Source organism: Pseudopodoces humilis, chromosome 25 (genome assembly GCF_049639895.1).
Source record: "Pseudopodoces humilis isolate 2021_Gansu_Grassland_sample_001 chromosome 25, ASM4963989v1, whole genome shotgun sequence".
NCBI lineage: Eukaryota > Metazoa > Chordata > Aves > Passeriformes > Paridae > Pseudopodoces > Pseudopodoces humilis.
In genome coordinates, this window is record NC_142224.1 from 5,859,944 (window position 1) to 5,884,366 (window position 24,423).

The 24,423-nt window shown below is 57.1% G+C and overlaps 1 protein-coding gene across 1 annotated transcript in view; it reads left to right on the plus strand.

The window, feature by feature from the left end:
* The window catches only part of DSCAML1 (DS cell adhesion molecule like 1), a 91,791-nt gene that overhangs the window by 52,162 nt on the left and 15,206 nt on the right, over positions 1 to 24,423 (plus strand). The window contains exons 4-11 of the mRNA XM_005531077.3: positions 11,144 to 11,290; positions 12,551 to 12,829; positions 13,479 to 13,754; positions 14,241 to 14,537; positions 16,414 to 16,686; positions 19,719 to 19,997; positions 20,207 to 20,326; positions 20,465 to 20,641. Coding sequence (XP_005531134.1) covers positions 11,144 to 11,290; positions 12,551 to 12,829; positions 13,479 to 13,754; positions 14,241 to 14,537; positions 16,414 to 16,686; positions 19,719 to 19,997; positions 20,207 to 20,326; positions 20,465 to 20,641 — 1,848 coding nt within the window. The remainder of the gene's footprint in view (positions 1 to 11,143; positions 11,291 to 12,550; positions 12,830 to 13,478; positions 13,755 to 14,240; positions 14,538 to 16,413; positions 16,687 to 19,718; positions 19,998 to 20,206; positions 20,327 to 20,464; positions 20,642 to 24,423) is intronic.

Sequence of the window (24,423 nt, forward strand, 5' to 3'; positions counted from 1 at the left end):
GCCTCGGGCTGTCCTGGCACGGCCGATGCTGTAAAGGCACCGCTGAACCGTGCAGAGCAGGAGGGAGCCCCGGGCAGGAGGCCAGGAGCTGAGGAGGTGTCCCCCAGGCTGGCCATGGCAGTGTCCGCACTGTCCCCGCTCCCCGTGCCCTGAGCCGGGCTCCCACCTGGCAGGGACACCTGGAGAGCCTTTAATGCTTGCACGAGATGAAGAGAATTCATCCTGAATGACTCTGCAGGGAAGCAGAGAGGAGGCAGCAGCAGCACACAGTGAGCTCAGGTCTCACACGAAGCTGCGAGACGGGTGAGCGAGATGCAGGTCACACTTTCTGCTTCACGGGGCAGTTGTGGAGTCCCAGCTCTCCCTGATCACCCCAAACTGAGTGGGTTACAGCGGGGGCCGTGTCCATGGCTGTGCTGACAAATGGATATTCCCCCTCCAAAAATAATGGGCAAGATGGTGGCAATACCCAAGGGTGCCAAGCCCTCGTGTTCTGCTCCGTTTTCCCCAGGCTAAGCCTGAGCGGACCAAGAGCAGTGCTGGGAGCTGGGGCAGCCCCTTCTGTCCCCTGGACACCTGGGAGGCAGGTGACAGCAGGGTGTGACAAGATCTCATCTCGTTTAAGGACTTGGAGCCCGCTCTCCTGGTGAGCTGCCCCAGCATCTCGTTGCTTGTTGCTAGGAAATCACATCTGATTGCAGGGCTGGATTTGCCTAAGTCGAGCTCCTGGGCCAGGGATGTTGTGCAGTGTCATGAGGACACAGGATCTCTCCTCCCCGGGTCTGTGGTGTCCAGGGAGCTGCTCAGAGCTGGATCCAGGGGTTTCTACTGCATCCCACAGCACCTGACTAATTCTTCTGGCCCAGAATGATTTTTGTGGTCACATTGTGAACTATCAGAGTACTTCCCTGCTGGCTTTGAAGCCTAAACTGCCACTCACAAGTGCCCCAGTGCTCACACGATGCCGGGGGGGAATCATTTTGATGGGAAGGATCCGTGCCAGGAGTGCCTCCATCAGGACTGCCAGGTTGCTAAACAAAGCCACCGGGGCTGGCTTTCTTCTCGGACGTCTAACTAGGTCAACATACATTTGCCTTGTCTTAATAATTATTGATAAGCTGCAGCGGATCATGTGTGGTGCAGGAAGGGGCTGCCCCTCCTCCAGCTGCCGATGCAGCCCCTGCCCGTGGCAGATGCTCTGGAGTGGATTTGTGCCGTGGCTCTGATGGAACACCAGGGCTGTTTTCCCTCGGGAATGTGTGCAGCTCCCCAGTGGCTCCCCGAACCTTTCCCACCCCGGAGCGTGGGTGAATGGGGAAGGGCTCGTGGTGACACACCGGTGGCTTCTGTGGCTGCAGGGACCTTGCTCCCTTCTCACCCCTCTCCAGAGGGATGCTGTGGCTCAGTCCGTGTTTGCTGGTGCTCAGGGAGCGCACGGGAGGCGAGGACAGGGGTGCTGTCCCAGCCCGTGCCTCCCTCCTCTCCTAACACCGCCCCCCATGAGCGCTCCTGGCTGCAGGGAGAGCGAGGAGATGTGGTTTTCTAATGGAGACACCCCTCTAGAGAGCGGGAGACAGGGAGGAAGGATCAGGGTGTCCCCCAGGCTGGAGAGGGTCACTCTGAGCTGCCCCAAGCTGCCTCCAAGCCGGGTGCTGGTGGGGCTGTGCCCACCCGTGTGGAATCTGTGTGCCCTCACAGGGAGCCAGAACTCAGGGTGGGTTTGGGCTCCTTTCCTCGGCGTGGGCTCCTCTCTGTGCCTCTATAATCAAAGCGTGCAGACCAACTCCGAGCGAGGTGAAAGGCAAAGAATAAACCCAGCCACCCTCTCCAAGCCGCTCAGACTTCAGAGCTGAAGAGGAGGTTATGTCCTGGGGATTTTTTTTTTTCTGTTGCTTTTCCAGCACTAATGAGCAGGGAGGAAGTTCTACTCTTTGTTCGAGTGGCGTTGGCTGAATTTTTTTCCCCAGTGAGTAGCAGGGAGGGGAGGAGGGGATGGGAGGCACCGTGCGTGTCTCGTGGACGCGTTGGGAGCGCGGCAGCGAGCGGCGGTGCGGGATCGCTCCACTTCACCCCTGAGTTTCAGGTGACAGAATTTCTTTTGTGAGGCTTTTGGGTTTTCTCGTCAGATCAAAACAAGGTCTTGGCTTCAGCGGGATTCTTTCGGAGCTGGTGCAGGGCAGTGATGTGCAGCTCTCTTGCGGTTTTCCACGTGGCAGAGGGAGCTTCTGTCCTCGACTTCTTCCCACAGTCTCTGGGTAGCTTTTTCCTGGGGAGCCTGTACCAGCCTCGCTCTGTGTGCTGTCCTTGCCCTGCCAAGCACACTTGTGGCTGTGGAAACAGGGGCTGTGAGAGGATGTGGCTGTGGAAACACGGGCTGTGAGAGGATGTGGATGTGGGCTCGGGCTCCTCTCTCCCTTCCAACCCAGTGTTTTTAAAAGCCAGTTCAGAGCGCCCTGCCTGTGAGAGATGCTGGGAGGGAGGGTGGGAAGCTCGCTGGGTGCCCTCGCTCAGGTGAACAAACCTGGTAAAGCTTCCCCCAGCTCTCGCCTTCCTCCTGGGCCAGTGTGGGGCACTGGGGACACTGCCCGGGGGTGACAGTGCCACCCGCCCCCAGCCACCCCAGCGCCCGCTGCCCCTCCACGAGGGCTCGGCACGACTTTATCATAATGCAGCATGAATTTCATTAGCTCATTTTGCCTCTGAGCCCGGAGATAATTTAATCCCGGAGTGGCTTACGAGGCGAAGCGCGGTTTAGTCTGCGGAGCCCCACGGCCCCTCTGGCCGCCAGCCGAGCCGGGCTCAGGGCTCAGGGCTGCCTGGGCTCGGTGGGGCTGTGCATGGGGAAGGGGATGTGGCACTCACACCCTTCCCATCTCGTTAGGCAGATTTTATAGCGTGAAATAACTGCGGGAGCCGCGGAGCGAGGGCTGCGCTGACCAGAGAGGGGGTCCCTCTCACATGCCTCTGATTTTCCTTCCATCTCATCACGGGAAGGTTTACTTAGCAAGCTGAAAAAAATCATTACATATGCTGCTAGTGGCCTGGTTAATTAAGATCTACAGTTCTCTGGGTAGGAAAAGACGACCTATATTTACTGTATGTAGGAAGACATCTGTCAGCTCAAAGCGCTAGATATCCCAGCGCAGGTTTGTCCTGCTTTTGCAGGCTCTGAATTGCAACTGTTTTAAGCTCTGATGCAGACCAAGTTAATTTTAAGATGACTGTTACTATTCTAAACATAAGGAAGGGCATATTTAGCCTCTCAGTACTCAAGAAGGCAAAACCCCCTGCATGTTTCTAGTAATTTTTCCCTAACAGTTTGCACAAAACAACAACAACAAATCCTATTTGGTTTCTGCAAAAGAATATGTTCGAGGGTGATCGTAAAATAGATTATTTTTAAATCTGCAGATGGTTTCCACATATTCCTCCTCAGCTCACTGCAGCTTTCCACCTCAGTAAACTGGTTTGTAATTTAGCCGAGGGCTGTGGAGCAAGCGTTCTGTCGTCTTGTTTTTCTTGTTCGCCTCCTTTACCCCCCCACGCCCCCCTCTGCTTTCTGTCCCCTTTCTCTCCTCTCTCCTTGCTTGTCCCCTGCCGAGGGGCTGTCGGTGTTGGGATGGGTGTGAAGGGACAGCGAGCCGTGCCTGGCGCTCCCCACACCCCGTGGGCAGCCTTTGTGGGGAGCTCCTGGGGGCTGGGATTAGGGCTGGGGGGCGATGCCACGGAGCCCAAACCCCGCTCCCCGCTTCGCTCCTCACTGGGGAAGCTGTGCCTCGCTGGGCAGGGGGTGGCTGCTCCCATCCACACCACCCCCTGCAGCTGAGGGAGTTATCGGGGGGCTTGGGCCACGGGGAAAGGGTGAGGGATGCACAGCCCTGGAAAAGATAATTAGAGGAAGGATGCACTTCGAGTTCTGCAATGGCGGCTCCCCCCTCCCCCCGCTCCCTGGAAGAAAACACTGCTTTTTTTATTTCTTTGTTCTTTCACGGTTCGGCATTATAATTATTGAGATTTCACTGCAGGGCAAAATGATCATTTGACAATGTAAGTGGGGAAAATAATTCTCGTGTTATCCAGCAGCCTCACTCTTATTATAATTATGGCGAAACTCCTGCAGACTGAAGTGGGGGCAAAGAATTTCCTCCTATGTGGTGTTTGGCTTTTCAAGATTTCTCAAGATTTGATTGCAGATGGGAGAATTTTTTTCCCCTCCCATCAATAATCTGAGGTTGGTGATGGATGGCGAAGGACCAGGGTACCTGTTGTTTTCCCCTTTGTTTTCATTAGGCATTTTCCATTTCTGTCATTCTCAGCTCTGGTGATGGATTTTTATGAGCAAATATCTTGGTTCAAGCCATTCGGAATTGTTTGCACAGTAATGTCTGCAGCGGCAGCAAAACCCAATTAAAAAATCAGAGGAAAATTGATGCAAAACTGCAAATCAGCCCCTCTCAAGATGGGGACAGCCACAGCTCGTTCCGTGCTGAGGCAGGCGGGGGTGGTGGTGGGTTCACCCTGGCTTGGCTGGGCAGGTGGGGCAGGGGTGCTGCTCTCGGAGAATCTCCAGATGTGCTTCTTTTGTGAGCCGTCCTTCCCAGTGCGGTGTGGCCACCACATTCCCTGTTCCACCCTCCATCCTGCTCCATCCTGTGCCATCCTGTGCCATCCTCCATCCTGTGCCATCCTCCATCCTCCATCCTGTGCCATCCTCCATCCCATGTCATCCTCCATCCCATGTCATCCTCCATCCTGCTCCACTCTCCATCCCTCACCATCCTCCATCCTGCTCCACTCTCCATCCCTCACCATCCTCCATCCTGCTCCATCCTCCATCCCGTGCCACCCTCCATCCCGTGCTGCCATCACGGTGCCCAGCTCCCCTCACCATCCCTCTCCGGGGCTGGGAGCCGTGGCAGGGAATCACGGTGAGGTGGCAGGGAGGTCTGCTGTCCCCTGCCACCCCGGGGCTGATGGAAACGAGCTGACAGAACACAGGCAGCATTAGCCTAATTATGGCCATACCCGCTACCTCTGCGTGGATTTTCCTTTCTTAGCGACTTCCTGTTTTCCTCTTTGAGATGCAAATTTTTGCACAGTCCTCGATCCAGATTTTCTCCTCATTAGCATGAAATCTGACTAGTTCCGCGGTTTTTTAAATAGCAAATTATAAAAAAAAAAAAAAAATTAAAAAAATTAAATGCTGTGCACAAAGTAGCAGCGAAGCCCCCTCCCTGTGATTCTCGGGGGCAGGAGGTGGAGGGGCTGGTGAGGATTTTTGGGAATCACTCAGCCACAGCCGCGTTCTTCCACGCGAGGCTGCTCAGCTTTGCTCGTGCGTGGCCGAGCGGGATGCGGGAATCAGCACAGAGGGGCCGGTGGGCAGAGCCCCTTCCCAGCCCACCCATCCTGTGCTAGGGCACACACATGTTCAGCCTGCGTTTTGTTTTGCCTCCTCCAGGAAAACGAAACTCGTCGTAACAGGAGGTTAAAAAAAAAAAAAAAAATTAAAAAAAAAAAAAAAGACGCTCCAAAAATCCCTTTTTGAATTGAGTGTTCTCTTGGTGGGGTTTATACGTTTTTATGCCTGCCGTAATCGCAGCGCGCTGTAGCTCAGCGCTGGGAGAGGGCTGGTGATAGAGCCGGAGCAGACGGCACTATTTTGTGGTAAATGTCACTCTAGTAATACTCAGCTCTGCTCCGAAATAGAAATACAACCCTCGCTGGCGTGCGGCGTAGTGAGCCGGGCTCGGGAGCTGCCGCGCTCCCCTGCCAGCCCCGTGTCCCGATGCTCGGGAATGCTTTTGCCTGGCATCGCCCTCCCCCTCCCCAGCTTCCCTGCCCAGCCCCTTCCCCCCCGCTTTCCGCCACATAATGAGTTTGATAAGAAATTGTCTCGTTAACAGGATTAGCCATGGAAATCTCTAGTCCCCTCCTATTCATTTTGTAATGCTCTTCATCCTGTTCTGTAATTTTCTGCTGGTATTAGGCGGCTCCGGACCACCTCGGGAGATTAATTCCTCCTCCTTTGGCAGTGCCAGCGTGGCTGGTGACAGGAGGCTGCTCCACGGGCAAGTCCCGGCCCCGTGGCCCCCACCCAGGGGATTCCTCCTCCTCTTCCTCCTCCTCCTCCTCCTCCTCCGTGCTCTGGTTCAGTGGAAGTGTGTCACTCCCAAAGTCGCTTATGCAAACAAACCCAAGTGTCCCCAAACACTGCTGGGTTTCACTGCCAAGCGCTCCGGTGACTCAGAGGTGGATTAAAACCCGGAGAGGCAAACTGTGCTCTCCCTCATACCCGTGTGAATCCATTTCCGTGGGCAGCATAATTCTGGATTTACTTCTAGGAACATGACTTGCAAGACTGGCCCTTGGGTAAATAATGACTCTTGATTTAATAACTCCTGCCAGCCCTGCAGGATACCTCACTTCCGAGGGAGCTAATAGAGAGAGATCTTTCCTAACATCTGTTTTCCCAATTTTGCCGATTCGTGAGCCTGGATCTGGGAAGCAGCATCCATGCAGCAGAAACTGCCCACTGCCAGTGAGTCCAGTGAGGATGGAAAACATCTGGAAAACACGGTGTTCCCAGTGCTCCACTGGAGCCACGTGCTGCCTGCTCACACCCCAGTGCAGGGAGCAGGACTGGCAGTGCCAGCTCCTGATTATGCCCATCCCATGTTTCTTCTGGTGTGTGTTTTCCTAAGCCCTGACAAGAAAATCCCTGGTTTTCCCTCTCTGCTGCCACGTCAATCAGCACACAGTGTCCCGGGCACCCCGCAGGACAGGGTGACAGTGTTCACTGACGCGTGGCCCTGGTTGCCGTGCTGTTGCAAAAATTTGGTGCTCAGGAATCCCCTGCAGGGATTCCTTTTGGATTTTTTGGCTTGTGATATCCCTGGAGCGCCAGGAGTGGGGACCTGGCAAAGAGCTGCTGGACAGCAGTGTGACAGGGAGGTGACAGTGATACCCTCCTTGTAAACCTGTCCTGCTTTTTGCTTCTCTCTCTTGTTTCACATCTCCCTCTCAGAAAAGCCATTTAAATGTAATTCTGTTCTTAAACCCTCTCCCTCATGCATGCCTAATGAGCAGCCGGCAGAGGTGCCGGAAACGGGCCGAGTAGGATTCAATCTCGCCGAGTGTCGACAAGTCATTTGGAAGGAGCCCTGGGAGCGCGCCCAGTTTTATTACAGCGTAATTAGAAATAAAATCTTGTTGCGGGAGGAGAATGAGAGATGGGTGTTAATCCTGTAACGGGAGGAGATGGAGCCATGCTTATAAAGGAGATTAGGGAGGGGAGGTGGAAAGCCCGTCACGAGTCCCCGATTTCCACCCCTCCTGTGCTGCTCCCTCTGCTCTGACTCCCGCAGAAAGTATCAGTCCTTTTGTCGGGAAAAGGAGGAGGATGAGGAGGAGAGGAGGATGAGGAGGAGAGGAGGATGAGGAGGAGAGGAGGATGAGGAGGAGAGGAGGATGAGGAGGAGAGGAGGAGCCCCTTGGTGCAGAGCCCGAGCTGCTGGCTCAGCTGGCACTGCGCGCATTACAAACAGCCGTGACTGCTCTAGGTGGGAACCTCTGGCTGAGCTCACAGCTCTGCTGCCTTTGGAAGGGCTGGGAGCAGGGACGGCCCTACAGCTCCCCTGGGATCCCCACGGCAGGCAAACACGTAAATAAATCTGTCAGATTTGTGCAGGTCCTATGAAATTTGTATTGGGCTCAAGTTACAGCTCCTCTTTAGCATCTCCACCAGGGAGGGATGCGGGGAGCTTTAATCTCGGCGCCCCCTCTGCTCCCAGAGCATTTGCTGTGGCACGAGCTGGGCTCAGGCTGCTGAGATAAAAGGCAGCTCTGGTGCTCGGATGCCAGCCCGCTCCTGTGCCCTGTGTCCCCTGCCCCGCTGAGCAGGGCTCGGGCTGTCCCGGGGGCGGTGATCAGTGCCATGGGGCGAGCAGGAGTGTCCCTGCTGTCTGGGTTTCCTGTGGGTGTTCCTTGTCCCCAGGCGAGCTCCATGCCGGGCAAATGGCATCCAGGAACAGCAGCCACAGCAGAAAAGTGCCGCTGTGGCAGCGGTGGAAAATTACAGGCTTTGCTCTTTGGGGCTTCCCCGTCCGTGCCTTCCCCCCGGGAGGCGTTTGTCACTTTAAACGTGGCCAGAAATAGCTCCGAACAGTTATTGGATTTGTCCGGGATGCCTTGGGATGCACATGCTTCCAGTATGGCTAATTCATAAACGCTGGCACCTATTGATTCTCCAGCAGTACCAGGGGAAAGTTATCTCATTAGTCTTATGAACTATAAAACGTGCTCCCTCCTGAAGCCCTGACCCCGTTGTTTTGATAAATCTATACTGGATGGAGCAGGAGCTGCTAACCTGCATCGACTGTAATCTTTCTCTTGGAATTGGGAGGCCCTTGGGAATGATGCTGGTTTTCAGGGCCACCACTGGCAGCTGGATGTGGGAGAGGTGTGTGTGTGTGTGTACTCAGCGAGACCACGCAGGAGAGCCCCCCTCTCACCCTTATTGTTTTCCCCAGGTGAGGGGCCTGGGAATTTAGGTAGAATTTAGCTCATGGTGAGCTGTGTTTGATCCAAGGGTTTTGGTGAGCTATCTCCAAAGGCAGCAGCTCAAGTCTAGCTGGAAGAGTTATTAGAGGCACGTTGCTCCAGCCTGGCCACGGATGTGCTTAATCCTCTGCTTCCTGTAAAGCCTTTCCACCTCCTGGCAGACAGAAAGATCTGATTTTACTTGGTGACCTTCGATGTTAATCTGCCTGGCAAGCTCAGCAATAAGTCATAATAAGCCATAAGGGTGAGGTCTTTTGAAGCCACTTACATCAGTTAGAGCCCCACGTCTCCCCTGAACCAGCAGAACATTCCTCGACACAGCCGCTTGTCCCCTCCCAGAGAAAATAACCAAAGGAAGCTGTGCTGTCAGCTTGGGTGGATCTCACACGTGATGGAACTGTGTCTCCACACCGTGCAAGGGGCAGGTGCCTCCTGTCACTCCACGGTGGAGATGTGGATCCTAAACCTGCAGGATTTCTGTCCCTTCCTGTCCCTGGGGTGGCTGTTATGGATGGAGCCCCATCCCAGAGCCTGGATCTTGGGCACGAGGCTTTGTTTCCAGCCCAGAGCACGGCAGCAAAGCCTGTGGATCCCCAGACACGGCCGCGTGTGAGGGTGTGGGCTGGGGCTGCCAGCACTTCGCAAAATACAGCCCCGTTACCATGGAAACCGGCTCCCCCCATCTCAAATTCCAGTGCAGCCAATGTTCTCCGCTTACTGGTTTGATGGGAGATGAAAAATTAATGTTTGATTTGCATGTTATTGCAGTGCTGTGGGACCGCTCCCCCTGCCCCTCCGCGGGGGCCGTACAGATCCCGCTGGCGGTGCCGCACAACACCCGCAGAACTGCACCTCTGGCCCCAGCTGCAGACCAGAGCGGGCCATGTGCTGCCACACCGCTGCTGCCATGCCACAGCATGGAGGTTTTGGCTGAGCTTTTGGCCCAGAACCCTCCAAGCAGGGATGGAGTCACAGGGTTGTTGTGGAGATGTGGGGATGGGGCTGCCAGCTCGTGCTCCCGCTGCTTCCAGGGAGGATCAGCACAGGGTGCCAGCCTGGCAGGTGTCTGTGCCTCTGGTAACCACAGTTGACTGGCATTATGATTAATTATTTGCTGTTTCTTTGCTGTTTGGGGCCCCTCACTGTCTTGTATCGAGCAGTTGGAGTCAAACACGCACATCTGGCTGAGCCACAGCTGGAATGGGTAATGCCAGCACAGCTCGGCACTGCCGTTGCCTTGGCTCATGCCAGGGACACTCCCTGGTTCCCTGGGTGAGGATCTCTGCTTTCTGGTCTGTCACCTGCAGTGCTTGCAGGGAACTGGGCCTGGTGTCCTGCCCAGGGTGTGGGAGCCAGAGTGCTCTGGGAGCATCTGCCTCTTGTCTTCTCACTCGTGCTTATTCTGCGCTCCTGAGTTTGACCATGGAGCTTTCTTCTTGTCTAAATTGAGAATATCCAGGTGCTTCCAAAAGGTGCTGGAAGTAAAATCAGTTGCTTGGCCTCATCATCTGTATCCTGGCTTAGCAGGCATTGTGCAGGACTTGAGGGAGCCATTTGCAGATGTTGCTGATTTACAGGCCGGGTTTAAAGGTTTTCACTCTGAGCATTCAGCTGCACTAAATTACCTTCTGCAGTCCTGGGGTCTGGTAGGGGGTGGTTTGGCTGGCAGCACGGCGCAGCCGAGCAGATGGAGCATCCCATCCCAGCTGAGACTGGCGCTGGAATAAACCCCAAAGCCTCACAGAGCTGGGGGTGAAAGCCTTGCTTGGCATGGAGGGGCAGGGCAAAGTGCTTTCCAGGTGGGCAGGGAGCCTCTCCAGAGCCTCGGCTTATCCTGCTCTCCATGTAGCCACTACACAAGCCTTTCTATTCGTGTTAATTACTGTTATAATTCATGATGAATTGCAGGGGTCAGGAGCCAGCCAAAGACTCCTTTCCCCTGTGCCAGGCTCCAAAACCTGCTGGCCTGAGGGGGCTGCTCCAGCAGCGCTGCCGGGTCTGTGCTGCCCTGGCTGCTCTCCTGCCACCTTCCTCCCGGGGCTCAAACATCAGCCCGAGCCCTTATTTGTTTTCACATGATTCTAAGTAAGTTAAGCTAATTATTAACACAGCGGGACGGATTCACTTTTAATTGCTGCGTTGCCATGGAGCGCGTGGCACCGCGGAGGAGCGGCGTGTGCTGGAGCTCTGTGCCACATGCTCTGCTCACCCTCCTCACCCCGAATCCGAGCCCTGGGAGTCCAGGTGTGTGCAAAGACACCCCAAACCCACCATTACACCCGGGCAAGTGTGTGTGCTTGGCCAGGGTGAGTGATGGAGGGAGGCCGTGCCCACAAACACCGGCGCTGCTGTTGCACACACAAGGTTCCTTCACCAGACAGTGAGTTGTGTCTCACCCAACTTCACCAGCCTGCCTGAAACTTCAGCCGGAGCTGCACCCCGATGTGGTGGAGGTGGAGGAAGGTCCCTCTTTCCCTGCCGCAGCTCCGGTGCCAGCTGGGAGTGCAGGGGCTCTGCCTGACCCTGCTCAGCCTGGGGCCAGGAGAGGCTCCTCACTCTTCTCCTCCCTTTGTGTCTCCAGAAAATAGGTTTTTTATTACTTCTTATGGAGGTTTGTACATATCGGACGTGCAGAAGGAAGATGCCTTGTCCACCTACAGGTGTATCACCAAGCACAAGTACAGCGGGGAGACGCGGCAGAGCAACGGCGCCCGCCTCTCCGTCTCAGGTGAGCCCGTGCGGCTGCCAGCGTGGCCGAGGGGGTCCGGTGCCCGGGAGGGAGCCCAGCCGCCCCCGATGTCCGCTCTCCTGTTCGCTTCCCCGCCTGCCCACAGCAGCCATCCCGCACGGGGAGCGATGGCATCGCCACCTCGGGTCCCCGCAGCGAGGGGACGTGCCGGTGCGGGGCTGGCGGTGCCCGGGGAGCTGGCAGTGCCCGGGGGGCTGGCAGTGCCCGGGGGGCTGGCAGTGCCCGGGCTGTGCCCCGCAGCCCCCCCGAGCCGGGCGCGGTGCCGCGCGTCACCCCGAGCGGGAGGCGACGGGGCGCACGGCGATGCGATGTGACAGCCCGCGATGTGAGCAGCCTGACGCGATGTGACGAAGATGCAAGCGATACTGCGGCGGAGGCAGTGCAGTCCGGAGTGCCGGGTGTCTCGGGGCGCTCCCGGCTCCGCTGACTGCCCAAATTACTCCGCTCGGCAGGGAGGGAGGGAGTTCTCCCGACTGGCGGCCGCCGCTCGGTGCAGCGCGCCCGCTCCCTGCCGTGTGCCGCTCCCATCCCCGGCTGCTCCCGCTCCGGCTCCCCGAATTAACGGCCCGGAGGGCAGGAGGAGAGGCAGGGCTTGCCCAGCCTCGCCTCTCGGGGACCCGCGGGTCCCAGCCGTGCCCGTCCTGCCACACGTCCCAGCTGTGCGTGGGTGTCGCCGGCTGTATCATCCCCAGTCCGCGCGTTTCGAGCTGGCCCGGTCCCCTCCTGGTCGCTGTCATTATTTACACGTCACGGCGTTTTACTTCTGCTTGGGAGTAATGAAAGAGGTTTCTTTCCCCTGGAATTTAATTTCACGCCTGAGACTTAGTGATTAATTTTCTCCTTTCCCAGCTGCCTGATGGGCCCTTTTGCTTGTAAATTTTGAAATGTGCCACAAAATTTGTGTATTTTGCACCAATTAGGTGTCACCTTGAGTAATTCCTCCAGTGCTGAGTTTATTCCTCCCATCAGCTATTTAGGATGTGTTTTTCCTCCCACTTCCCCGCGTGCCTGTTGTCCTGGCTACCAAGGGCTGTGCTGGCCGGGTGGGACAGGGCACCCCATGCTCCCCAAGGATAATGGGGTGCATCCTGCACTCCTGTATGGCAGAGCCACGGGCTCAGGGGAACGAGGAGAGCCTCTCTCATGGATGGTTCTGACTGGGTGCAGTGCTACCGGTGTCCCTGAGGCACCTCACCTCATCCTCTTCCCTGGGTGAGCCCAATTCCTCTCCCAACCCAGACCCGGCAGAATCCATCCCCACGATGTTAGACAGCTTCCAGTCCAGGGAGGTGAAGGCGGGCCGGCTGGTGGAGCTGCCCTGCATCGCCTCGGGCTACCCCAACCCGGCCGTGCGGTGGATCAAGGACGGGCGGCCGCTCCCCGCCGACAGCCGCTGGACCAAGCGCATCACGGGGCTGACCATCAGCGACCTGCGCGTGGAGGACAGCGGCACCTACATCTGCGAGGTGACCAACACCTTCGGCTCCGCAGAGGTCACGGGGACCCTCACCGTCATAGGTGAGAGCCCGTGGGGGGGTTTAGTCCTGCTGCCTTCTGACACGTAAAGCTTTTATCAATATGCAGCTTTAGGGGTTTGTACAGCTGTATAAACAACAGCCTTGTATTTTGGCACAGCGTTTGGCTCGCTGGAAGCCACTGTCTTGCACGTGTCCGACGTGTTGGGTGCTTCTGTGCTTTGCTTTGTTGATTTACATAAAATTTATGTCGATTTACATAAAATAAGCTCTAGCCAAACAGTAAATACCATCTGGGCAGGCCAAGTATTTATCACGTGCTGTTTTCCTGGGGGTTCCTCCTGTCACCGGGATCCTGGCAGTAGCAGAGCCACTGTGCCTGCCTTACCTGGAGCAGCACTGCTGAGCACGGTGCCAGCCAGCCTGCTGTGTCCCCAGCTCATCACTGTCCCTGTCACATGGACCACATCGTCATCCAGCCATCCTGCCACCTCCCCACAGCACCCCCGCCGGGGGCCTGGGGCTGACGTTAAGAGCAGGGGCTGTCAGCAGCGGGGACGGTGGCGGGGCCACCTGCCCGATTGTGCGGTGACATTTAACGCGTAGCCGGGCAGGGGGAGCGGAGGGAGCGCAGCGGGGATGAGCTGCCTTCTGCTGCAGTGCTTGGCCAACGCCTCTCCCCTCTCTCACAGACCCTCTGCGTGTGACCCTCACACCAAAGAAGCTCAAAACAGGCATCGGCAGCACCGTCATCCTCTCTTGTGCCCTCAGCGGCTCCCCCGAGTATGTCATCCGCTGGTACCGCAACACGGACCTGGTGGCGGTGGATGACTACATCTCCATCCGGGGCATCAGCAACGAGACCCTTCTCATCACGGCCGCCCAGAAGAGCCACTCTGGGGCCTACCAGTGCTTCGCCACCCGCAAGTCCCAGACGGCACAGGACTTCTCCATCATCACACTGGAGGGTGAGCCGGCTTCCCGGGCTAGGGGCTTCTTCCTCTGCCCCTCTCTGAGGGGATGCTTTGTGCATGGCTGGGAGGCAGGGACACCCACTGGGGTGGGGGTCCTGAGGCTGCTGCCAGCCTGTTCCTGGGCTCTGCGTGCAGAGCGTGGCACGGACGGGGAAGGACCAAAATAAGTGTTGACTTGCCATCCCCAGCCCCTGGGTTTGCCATTTTCACCAGGCAGCCCTCCCTGATCCAGCCCACCGAGTGTTTGGAGAAGGGATGGCCTCTGCTGAGGGAGGTGTCTCCTCAAGCTGGCATCTATATCAGCCACCGTGTCCCCTGTCTGCATCTCCCTGCCCCAGAGGGACACCAGCACAGCTGTGTGTGTGTCACTAGCAGGGCTCCTGTCCCTGGGGTGGGAGCTCAGTGCCATCCTGCTGGCGGGTGACTGCTGCTGCCTGCGGCTGCCGCTCCCTGACCCCCGTCCCGCTGGGTGCCCCCCAGATGGGACCCCCCGCATCGTCTCCTCCTTCAGCGAGAAGGTGGTCAACCCCGGGGAGCAGTTCTCCCTGATGTGTGCCGCCAAGGGGGCCCCGCCACCCACCGTCACCTGGGCGCTGGACGACGAGCCCATCCCGCGGGACAGCGGGCACCGCTCCAACCAGTACACCATGTCCGATGGCACCACCGTCAGCCACATGAACGTCACCAGCCCGCAGATCAAGGACGGCGGCGTGTACCGGTGCACCGCGCGGAACTCGGTGGGCAGCGCCGAATACCAAGCGCGAATAAACGTAAGAGGTGCCTGTCTACTTTTAAATATCAGAATAGGACTTTTACTGGGCTTTTTGGTTTTGGTTCTGTTCCCCGACGGATCGCTCTTCCTCGCCTCTCCCTCTTCTTCCCGGCCGTGTGGGTCTCCCTGGCTACCCCAGCCTCGTTTCCTGAGCCCTGCCCCGCTCCTCCCACACCTGCAGGGTTGAGCTCCTCTGATGCTTTAAGCAGGGAGTTTAACAAAGTGGAAAGCAGTTCCAGAGGCTCAGAGAACTGGAGCTTGGCTTTGCAGGAGTCCCAGGGCAGCACTGAGGTCCGTTCACCCTGCCTTGGGGTCTACACAGGGTGGGCAGGCACCCCCTGAGGGACCCCATGCATGGAGGAGGAGGTGGCAGGCCCAGAAGTGTCCCAGGTCCCCTGTGCTCTAGCAGCTGCCCCCATTCCCTACGGGAGCCCCACTCCTCGGCAGCCACCAAGGCACCAGGACCTCCGTGACAAACGATGATGAGGCAGCACGTGAAATCGTGGAAAATGAGCTTTGATTTGTCATGTCTGCATTTTCTTTGTCTGCTAAAAGCCATGGCCGCGTTAATCACCGTGTTATTACGGCTGCAGCGCGCTGCTCGGTGTGTTCCGGGGAGCGCTCTCAGGCACGGGGTACGGTGTAAGCCCCTGCCCATTAATAATCCCCAATTAAAGCTCCCAGGCTTACAGGTGGGAGCGAGACAAGATAAGGGAGCGTTTATTTGTCTGCTGAGAATGAGGGTTGAAGGGCTGTGTTTGTCTGTGTCTCAGGTTTGAAATGGATCTAGTGGCTTTTTGGCTGGGATCCCAGGAGAGTCGGAATTTTGCTGCCGTTTACTGCTGAATTTGGAGGAAGTTCATCCCTCAGCCAGGAGAAGCCAGAGCAGCGTTTTCAATGAGGATGTTCCCTTGTCTCCCTCTTTCCCCTCTCTCAGCTCTTGATGGGCTGTCACTAGATAAGATTCGAGTTTCTTTTTCAGTGGCACAGAGCATGTCCCTCAGACAGGCCCAAGACATGGTTACAGAGCGAGATGCTAATTCCTTTCTTCCTGCTCCTTCTCTTAATGTGTCCTAGAATGAGGAACACCGTCCATCAGCTGATCCTGAGTGCCTGTTAAGCTGTTATCCTGCTACACCCTCAGGATGAGGAGTCAAGACAGGGTTAATCTTTAGATTACTTCGCTATTTTATGCAGCGGCTGGGAGAACAATGTAATTATTGATGCATGAAACCTCTCGTTTAAAGGCTCACCTGCAGCATTTTCCCAGTCCTCAGACCTCTCCAAAGCCAGACACAAACTGCTGGCTGTCTGGCTTTTCAGTGACACACAGGTTGGCAGTGGGGGGCACAGAAATGTGGGGCTCAAGGAAGTGAAATGTTTTTGCCAGTGGAAGTCAGGTTCCCATAGAAGCTCTTGCCAAGGATGTTTGGCACAATGCAGGCAGATTCCTCCTGGGAGAGGCAGAGAGGCTGTGATGGTGGGGGAGCTCTCCCCATCTCTCCCATATCTCTGGTGCCCAGTGCAGAAACACAGACACCACGCGACCTCCCGCAATGGGCAGCAGCGGTGCGCGGGCTCAGCTCCCCCAGGCTGGGGTGGGATTTGCTGTTTGAAGTGTGGCTGTGCCCCAGGAGCACAGCCCTGCTGGTAGGTGAGGGAGAGTAGCTGTAGCTGGAGGTCGCAGCTGAGAGCGGCTGTCCCCACACGAGCTGAGCGGAGCCCGTGCCACCTCCTCACCCAAAGCAGGCTGGCTCCCGGCTGTCCTGGTCACCTCCTCTGCCTGTGAAGCTCACTCTGGAGTAGCAGCAGATCTGCATGCAAGCAAGAGGCCCTTCGGAATTAACCTAGCCTGCCTCTCCCTTCCTCCCGAATATGTAGGTCCCCCGAGCATCCGCGCCATGAAGAACATAACAGCGGTCGCGGGTAGGGACACTTTCATCAACTGCAGGGTCATCGGGTACCCCTATTACTCCATCAAGTGGTACAAGGACTCCCTGCTGCTGCCCGATAACCACCGCCAAGTGGTCTTTGAGAACGGCACCCTGAAGCTGATGGATGTCCAGAAGGGCATGGATGAAGGGGAGTATCTGTGCAGCGTGCTGATCCAGCCCCAGCTCTCCATCAGCCAGAGCGTCCACGTCACCGTCAAAGGTGAGAGGGTGGGGACGCTGCCCCTGCATGGCAGGGAGAGCTCACCCAGGTGGCTTTTGGGATCTCCCTGCAGTGGGATGGAGGAGGAGGAGCACCACATGGGGAGCTGTGTGGCCAGGTGGTGGCTGTGCTCTGTAGTCACCAGGCCCATGGGAGCTGGCTTGGCTACCTGGTCCTGCCTGCCGCCGGCAGCTGCCCCGAGCCACGCCGTATCCATTTCCCCTTACAAGTGATGGAGCAAGGATTTATGGTGTAAACATAACGTATTAAAACATCTAACCTTTGCTTGGATCACCTTCACCGATGTTTTTCTGTGTGTGCTAGCTTTTAAAAAAATAATACTTTCGGTCTTCCGAGCACACAGAACATCTTAAAAGCTTCTCCAGGCCATCAATTATTCAGCCCCATTGAGGGAGCTATCAGTCCTAATGAATTGAGCCGGATGCATTCCCTCCCAGTGACTGGCTGAGATTGTGCTGGGAGCGCGCGGTGCTCCCGGATCTCCCGTCCTCGGGAGCTGTGGGGTCGCCTCCACCCATCGCCAGCTCGGTGTTTGCAGTAAATCATTCAGACAAACACGGCGGCGCTGGGGACAGAGCCGGCCAATTGTCATCCTGCCTCTCACCCAGCGGGGGATTGGTGCACTGGATTTACTCTGATCCCCCTCCCTCCCTTCCCAGCCACCATTTTCTTATTAGGAATCAGGTTAGCGAGAGAGCGCATCAAGCTGATTAGAGATGCTACCACTTGATTAGCTAATGCCCTTCTCCAAGGCTTCCAGAGGGGAGAGGAGGCTGTGGATAACCTGTCTGAGGGCGATGCAGGGAGGTCTTTGTGCCCCTGGGGTCTGCAGGGCTTGGCCAGCCCTGCTTTCCTCACATAAATCTCTGTCCATGTGGAGCCCCTGGGCTTGGGAAGAGGCCAGAGAGGTTGGTCGTGTCTTGGGACAACGGGACAGGCAGGGCTGATGGGGGGAGATCACCTCAGAGTGTTTGTGAGCAGTTAAATTGTGGGATTTGCTGGGAGGTGCCCTCAGAGGGTGCAGGGTGCTGAAGTTCAGCTGAGGATTTGTGTATCCTGGGCAGCAACTGCTGCTGAACCCTTCCCAGTGTGGATTTGCTGCCTCGATCAGTGGCCAGTGATGGGCTGAGGTAGGTGAGCAGGCTGGAGCATGGTGCAGCACGGGCCAGACATCTTCATTCCACTGCTGGAGATTTACACCCAGTCCTGCTGGCTGAATTCCTCATTTTCTCTGGCCCTTGGGTAAAAGGCCAAAGCTTTCTTGGAAAAGAATAGCAAGGGGCCTAGAAGAGAGTCAGAGAGTGAATAAACATAACGGTGTAGCACAAGGAGCGTGGAGTGGCGTGGAGCACCATAAAGTTTTTACAGCCCCAAGTGCCTGGTGACCACATGAAATGCCACCAGTGAGTTATGCAGGTCCTTCCAACCATGCAGCAGTAAAAGCTTTACAATTCCCTCTGGCACTGCTCCCCCCAGGAACAGGGATGTGCAGGCAGCCCCAGCCCTGTTCATGAGGGATCATCCCCATAGTGTGCTGAGGGATACTCCTGCCCAGGTGTAGCTGCTCCTGCTTAGCCAGGGAGCCCCAGGATCCCAGTTTCAAACCTTCCCCACTCTGTAGGGCTTTGCTGATGGGGGGTGCAGCTGAGGCTTCTTCCCTGCACTTCCCCAGCAGCACAATCCAAAATCCAGCCTCCCTCCTCCAAGGTGCCCTGACAGCTCCTTATTCCTGCAGACATCTTGGAAGGTTTTAATTAATCCCATGTGGGTTGGTGCCATGCTGGGGCTCCCACACAGCTCTGCTCGGGTGGCTGCAGCGTTTTGGGGAGCGCGGGGCTCACGCAGTGCCGGGGCACTGTGGGGTGATGCTTCACCCCACGGGAAGGCAGAGGCTGCTGGCAGGGTCACCTCTGGATTGGAGCTGCTGGGATGGGCTCTGCCCTGGCACTGTAGGCAGGCTGCTCCAGGCTGTGGCCAAGTGAGAGCCTGGAAGCTTTGGAGAAAGGAGAATCGCGGTGGGAAGTGATCTGGAAAGGAAAAGGGAGTTGTGAGCTCTGTTTGTGGGAAGCTGGAGCAGGGAGAGCTTGGCTGTCGGCCGGAGGGGCGCGTTTGGAGAGGCGTGGATCCACAAGCCCATCCCCACTCTGCAATAGACTGCAGTGCATTCCCAATTAATTATTCATTAATTATGGAAAACAGGCAGCACTGGCTCCATGGCTCTGGCAGCTCAAGCCACGTTGCCAGCAGAGGGACAGGCCAGCCCTGCCTGTACCTGCCTGGCAGTGGCTCCCACCTGGGGGACAGCGACAGCTTCTGCTTGCCGTGCTCCAGACCAGGCAGCAGTGCCAAGGCCTGAGTGATAGGATGGACACAGGGTGGAGGTGGGAGCCCAGGGAAGTGTGTGGGGGTCCAGGGAACTGCCCCGTGCCTGCATGAGAGGGCAGCTCCCTACTGCCGAAGGGACAATTGGCAGGCTGCTAATTTAATTATGGAGACTGCAGAACAAGGATCTCATCTACCAGGTGCTGAGCCTTGTTAAGCTAATTGTCTCCCTCTCTCCGCTTTCTTCCCCCTCCCACATTGCCAGAGATGCTGCAGTTGCCTAATTAAGTTATCAGAAAGATAATGGCTGGTTCTGAATCCAGTGCCTTTAAGAAAAGCATCCATCTAATAATGGCTTTTCTGGGAATGGATAAATGCTGAGGTGGAATTTTGGGTGGCACGTGCTGGGGGTGGCTGGGGCTTTCCCCAATGCAGGGTCAGCGTTTCTCCATCCCACTCTCAGCAGGGTGGCCCTGCCAGGTGGGAGAAGTCTTCCCGCTGTTCTCGGCTTGTTGGCACCTCCTGCTGACCCCTGGCCGTGTTCCCAGTGGAATCAAAAGCCTGTCTTAGTTCCTGGGCTGCTTCTCCTGCTGGGATATCTTCCCCAAGCCCCACTGCAGCCCATCCCCACTGAAGGAAGGCTTTCCTGGGCTGGGCTCTCCAGCATTCTCTGCCTCTCCTCTCCACAGTCCCTCCGCTGATCCAGCCCTTCGAGTTCCCGCCAGCCTCCATCGGACAGCTCCTCTACATCCCCTGCGTGGTCTCCTCCGGGGACATGCCCATCCACATCACCTGGAGGAAGGACGGGCACGTCATCCTCTCTGGCTCTGGGGTCACCATCGAGAGCAAGGAGTTCATGAGCTCCCTGCAGATCTCCAGCGTCTCCCTCAAGCACAACGGGAACTACACCTGCATCGCCAGCAACGACGCCGCCACCGTCAGCCGGGAGCGGCAGCTCATCGTGCGGGGTGAGCCTGGGGGTGACCCCAACACCTGCATCCCACCTGGACCCAGGGGGAAAGGGAGGGAGAGCAGCACAGCGGGGAGCTGAGGGAATTTGGGAGGGTGAGGAGCGAGGCTGAGCCACGGCACCCCCGTGGCCACAGGCAGTGGGGAGCTGTAGGGATCTGATGGGGATTTTCCTGCAGTGACCGTCCTTTCTCCCAAAACTCCTCAGTGCCTCCTCGTTTTGTGGTCCAACCCAACAACCAAGATGGCATTTATGGGAAAGCCGGGGTGCTGAACTGCTCTGTTGATGGGTACCCCCCTCCGAAAGTCATGTGGAAGCACGCTAAAGGTAGGGATGGGTCACAGCAGCATGTGGGGATGTCAGTGCAGACTGGGGAGCATCCCTTGGGCATGGCCAGCCCAGCTCTGAGCCTCATGAGAGCTGCTCTGCCTCAGCTGAACTCTGTGTCTCTGTGTCCCCTCCTAGGAAGTGGCAACCCCCAGCAGTACCACCCCATCCCCCTGACGGGCCGCATCCAGATCCTGCCCAACAGCTCCCTGCTCATCCGCCACGTGCTGGAGGAGGACATCGGCTACTACCTCTGCCAGGCCAGCAACGGCGTGGGCACAGACATCAGCAAGTCCATGTTCCTCACTGTCAAGAGTAAGTGCCCAGGGCTGTGCTGCAGGGTTATGTGGGGCAGGGACCTGCTCCTGGCATGGCCACGGTGGTGACCAGGGGAGCAGAGATGGGCAGGTGACGGTGGCTGTGGCAGAGCCTGGTCTGGTGCAGCCTCCTTCTCTGTTCTGAGGGTTCCAACCGCACCAGCTGTGCTCCAGCCTCGGCTCTGAGCATCCCCACGATCAATGCGGGGCACGGGAGGGCATTGATTCCTCCCCTCCAGGGACCCGCTTCCCTTTTGCTATTAAACACACTTTGTCTTTAATAAAACCAGGCAATCAATCTACATCATCCAGGAGGAAAGGAAATAGCTGGGCTGCTTTGACAGGGATGGGCTGGGAAGTGTTGTTAGACACCGTGTTTGAACTGTGTGTGTTATTGGATTGCTCTCCCGTTGCTATCAGCAGAATGTATAATTGCCAGCTCCGTGTTAGTTATTGGGCTCATTGCTGCTGGGAGCATTCAAACCTCCAAAAGGAGGTGGTGGAGGGGGTCCAGAGCCATCATCTTCATTCCTGCTGTCTCCAGGCAGGCCCGGGGTCAGGATTGGCCTCAGAAGGGCTAAACTTTGCCTTGACCGTGCTGGGAAAATGAGGCAGTGAGCATGCTGTGCCAGAGGGGATGGAGGCTGCTGGTGAAGCCGTGGGAGCCACCACCCCCTGCTTGCCCACCCAGGATGCTGTGTGCAGTGGGGACATGCAGCCTTTTCTGGTCACCACCATGCCCTGGCCTCCCCTCCCTTTCTTCCCCAACACCAGCAGCTGTTTCTCTCAGGGGCTTCTCCCCTCCTCAACCCAGCCTCTGCCTTCCCAGGTTCCTGTTCCCCTCCCTGTCAGCTGTTTAATTTATCCCTCCAACTGATGAATCAAACCCAGCCACTTCAAACAAGGCACTTCAATGAGGTGCAGGTACAAAGTCGAGGCGATTAATCCCGAGTGAGCATGCGAAGTCTGGGAGCCCGAACTGGTGCCGTGTCCCTGCTATCTCCTGTAATTGCATCCCAGGACAGGTTGCTTGCTGACTTGAATAGCACATAACCTTATTATGCGAGTGCTTTTGCATCTCCCGGAGCCCTCGCTGCCTTTGAAAAGGTTTGGATGAATAGGTAGACGAAGCGCCACAGCCAATTAAGCATTAGATGGGCTCTTTGTTTTGTTTCATTTCAGGGTTTTTGTTTGTTTAGTGAAATGTCAGCCCAATTAAAGGGAGATCAGCACTGGCTTTCCCTGAAAGTCAGGCCGCTGCGGACTGAGTTAAATGAGAGTTAATCAGAGCCCAAACAAAGCGTGCTGGCGGTCAGCAGGGGAGAGGGCAGTGCCACGGCCAGCTGGTGTCACACATCCCCTGCCCTGACACCACAGCAAGGGGCTGAGCTGGGACAGCCAGCTCACACTGGACACTGCGTGGCTGAGTTCCATGCACTTGGCAGAGCCAGGAGCAGCTGGATGCTGCTTTTGCCAGGGGATGGTGGGTGGGGAAAGCCACCACATTTGCCTGGGGAATGTCATCCATGGAGCTGAGGCCACCCTGTCCCTGGGTGCCATGGCCCTGGGCTCTCACACCATGGCAGCCTGTCCTTCCTGCTGGGAGAACTCAGCAGCATGCAGCGGGGTGCAGTGCTGGAGTGTCTGAGTGTGCCCGAGGGGACGGGCTGGGCGCAGGTGAGGGGCCCAGCAGCGCGTGATAAATGCCATTTAGCACATGGCTGCACACCTGCACGGGTGTCAGGAGCGTGTGCGATGGGGACAGTCACGTCCCCGAGGCTCCTGCTGGCTGTGCCGGAGCGGCAGCACCCTGGGCACTGGGGAGGGGGCTCCTCCTGCTCCGTGCCAGCACCCCCGTGCCAGGGGTCCAGCCAGGGGCAGGTACAGGGGTCTCTGTCTGTGGTCGTGGCACAGCCCTCTTTGGAAGTTCGCTGCCACACAGCACGAGCATAACTGATTGCTTCCATGCAATTTGAATTAATCTCATGCTTCAGGTGAAACTCAGCTAATCAGTGTAGAAAGGAAGCTGAGACGGGTGCAATCAAATTAACATCACAGAGCCAGCTCCAAACAAGAAAGAGGGGGGCGAGGGAGGCAGGCACAGCCCTTGTCACCCTTGTCAGTGTTCTCATTCAGTTGTCACCAGCGCTCTGCGAAGCGGCTCGTGCCCCAGCCAGCTGTGGGACGGCAGTGTGCCGGTGCTTGCTGGCTTCCTTTGTTCCCAGGCTTATCTGTGCCCAGCCAGCAGGACCAGCCTCTAGTTGTGGCCTTGTAAACAAGGCCGTGGGCACAGGGAGAGCCTGGCTGGGTGGCTGTGCCCTGGTGGGCGCAGAGCGGAGGGCACAGGAGGTGTTGGAGGTGAGCTCTCCTCGAAGGAAGCGTGTCTGCCCAGAGCTTGAGCTGTGGCTGATGGCACATTATTGATGCCCCTGCACTCAGGAAGGGATCACAGGCTGGTCAGGAGCAGCTCCCAGCCACCCTTGGAGGTCCCTGCAGCCAGTCCCAAGCAATCTTGTCCCTCTGCAAGCTGCAAAGCTGCTCCAGGGCAGGTGTTGGGCACCAATGCCCCAATCTGTGCTATCCTCACAGCTGCTTGGGGTTTTCTTGGGGTTTGTTGTGCTCTTTTCCTGCTCTGGACTACGTGCAGCTCCCCTGGGACCCTGGCAATTGAGAGAAGTTGATATGTTTACATCCAAGGAGCTGCTTTTAATCAAACATCAATAAGTGCATTTCAGTGAAGCAGAGCCTGAAACGGAGCTCCTCTCCCGGGGCCTCTGCTGGCTGGGAAGGGGCCGGTGCTGCCGAGGCTGCTGCAGCCCTGTGGGGCTGTCCTGCCCCTTCAGCCCCACGGCCACACACCCTCTGCTGCTGTGCTGAGTGAGTGCAGGGACCACACACCCAGTGTCCCTGTTTGCCACGTTGCAGGGTGGCCCCTTGATGGTTTTCCACGGCAGGAGCAGGGGACAGTGGGCCTGGCAAGGCTTGCCATGGTGCCAGGACTGGGTGCTGAGCGCCTCTTCCAGCTGTGCTGTGCCCCTGTGCTGTGCAGTCAGCCCTGCTTTGGGGCGAGTGCAAGAGCTGTCCTTGTGCTCTGTCCTCACCCCGATGGGACATGGGATGCTGGGGCTGGGACAGTCCTTCCCAGGCCTGCCTCTGTCCCTCTGTATGTCAGGCAGAGGTGTCAGAGCACAGGCAGGCAGCTGGGGATGGGACAGGGCAGAGTTAGGAGAAGTCTTGGGCTGCTTCTTGTAACCCTTGGTGCCCCAGGCTGCACTGCCACAACATCCCTGCTCTTTGCCATCCCCTGCCAGCTCGGGGGTGCCGTGTTCCCCTTGGGGCAGGATTGTCACACGGGCACCAGGCTGGGCACTGCACTGTCCTGCACCCCACACACTCCAGCAGCTCAGGAGGAAAGGTTTCCTTCGCTGTTAATTGAATTACATTGCCACAGAAAGCCGAGGAGTCGTAGCTCATTAGAGCCTCTTGTGTCCCATTAGAACAGTGTGTGTTGCCTTTGTGGATTGTCATTATCATACATTACTGCAGGACTCAGCACTGCTGTTTGTTTATGCATTACATTTTTTTCTGCCTACCCAGCCTGCCCTCGGTCCCCCAGCCCGTTCCTCCTGTGTGGTGCCTGCCACAGCCGCTGCATGGCACTGGGGTGGCACAAAGGGCTTGGCTCTTGGAGCAGGGAAGAGCCAGGCCAGGGGTCATTACAGCACCCTCACAGCACAGATCAGCCTTCCCCATCCATGCTGCACCCACCGCTCGAGCACC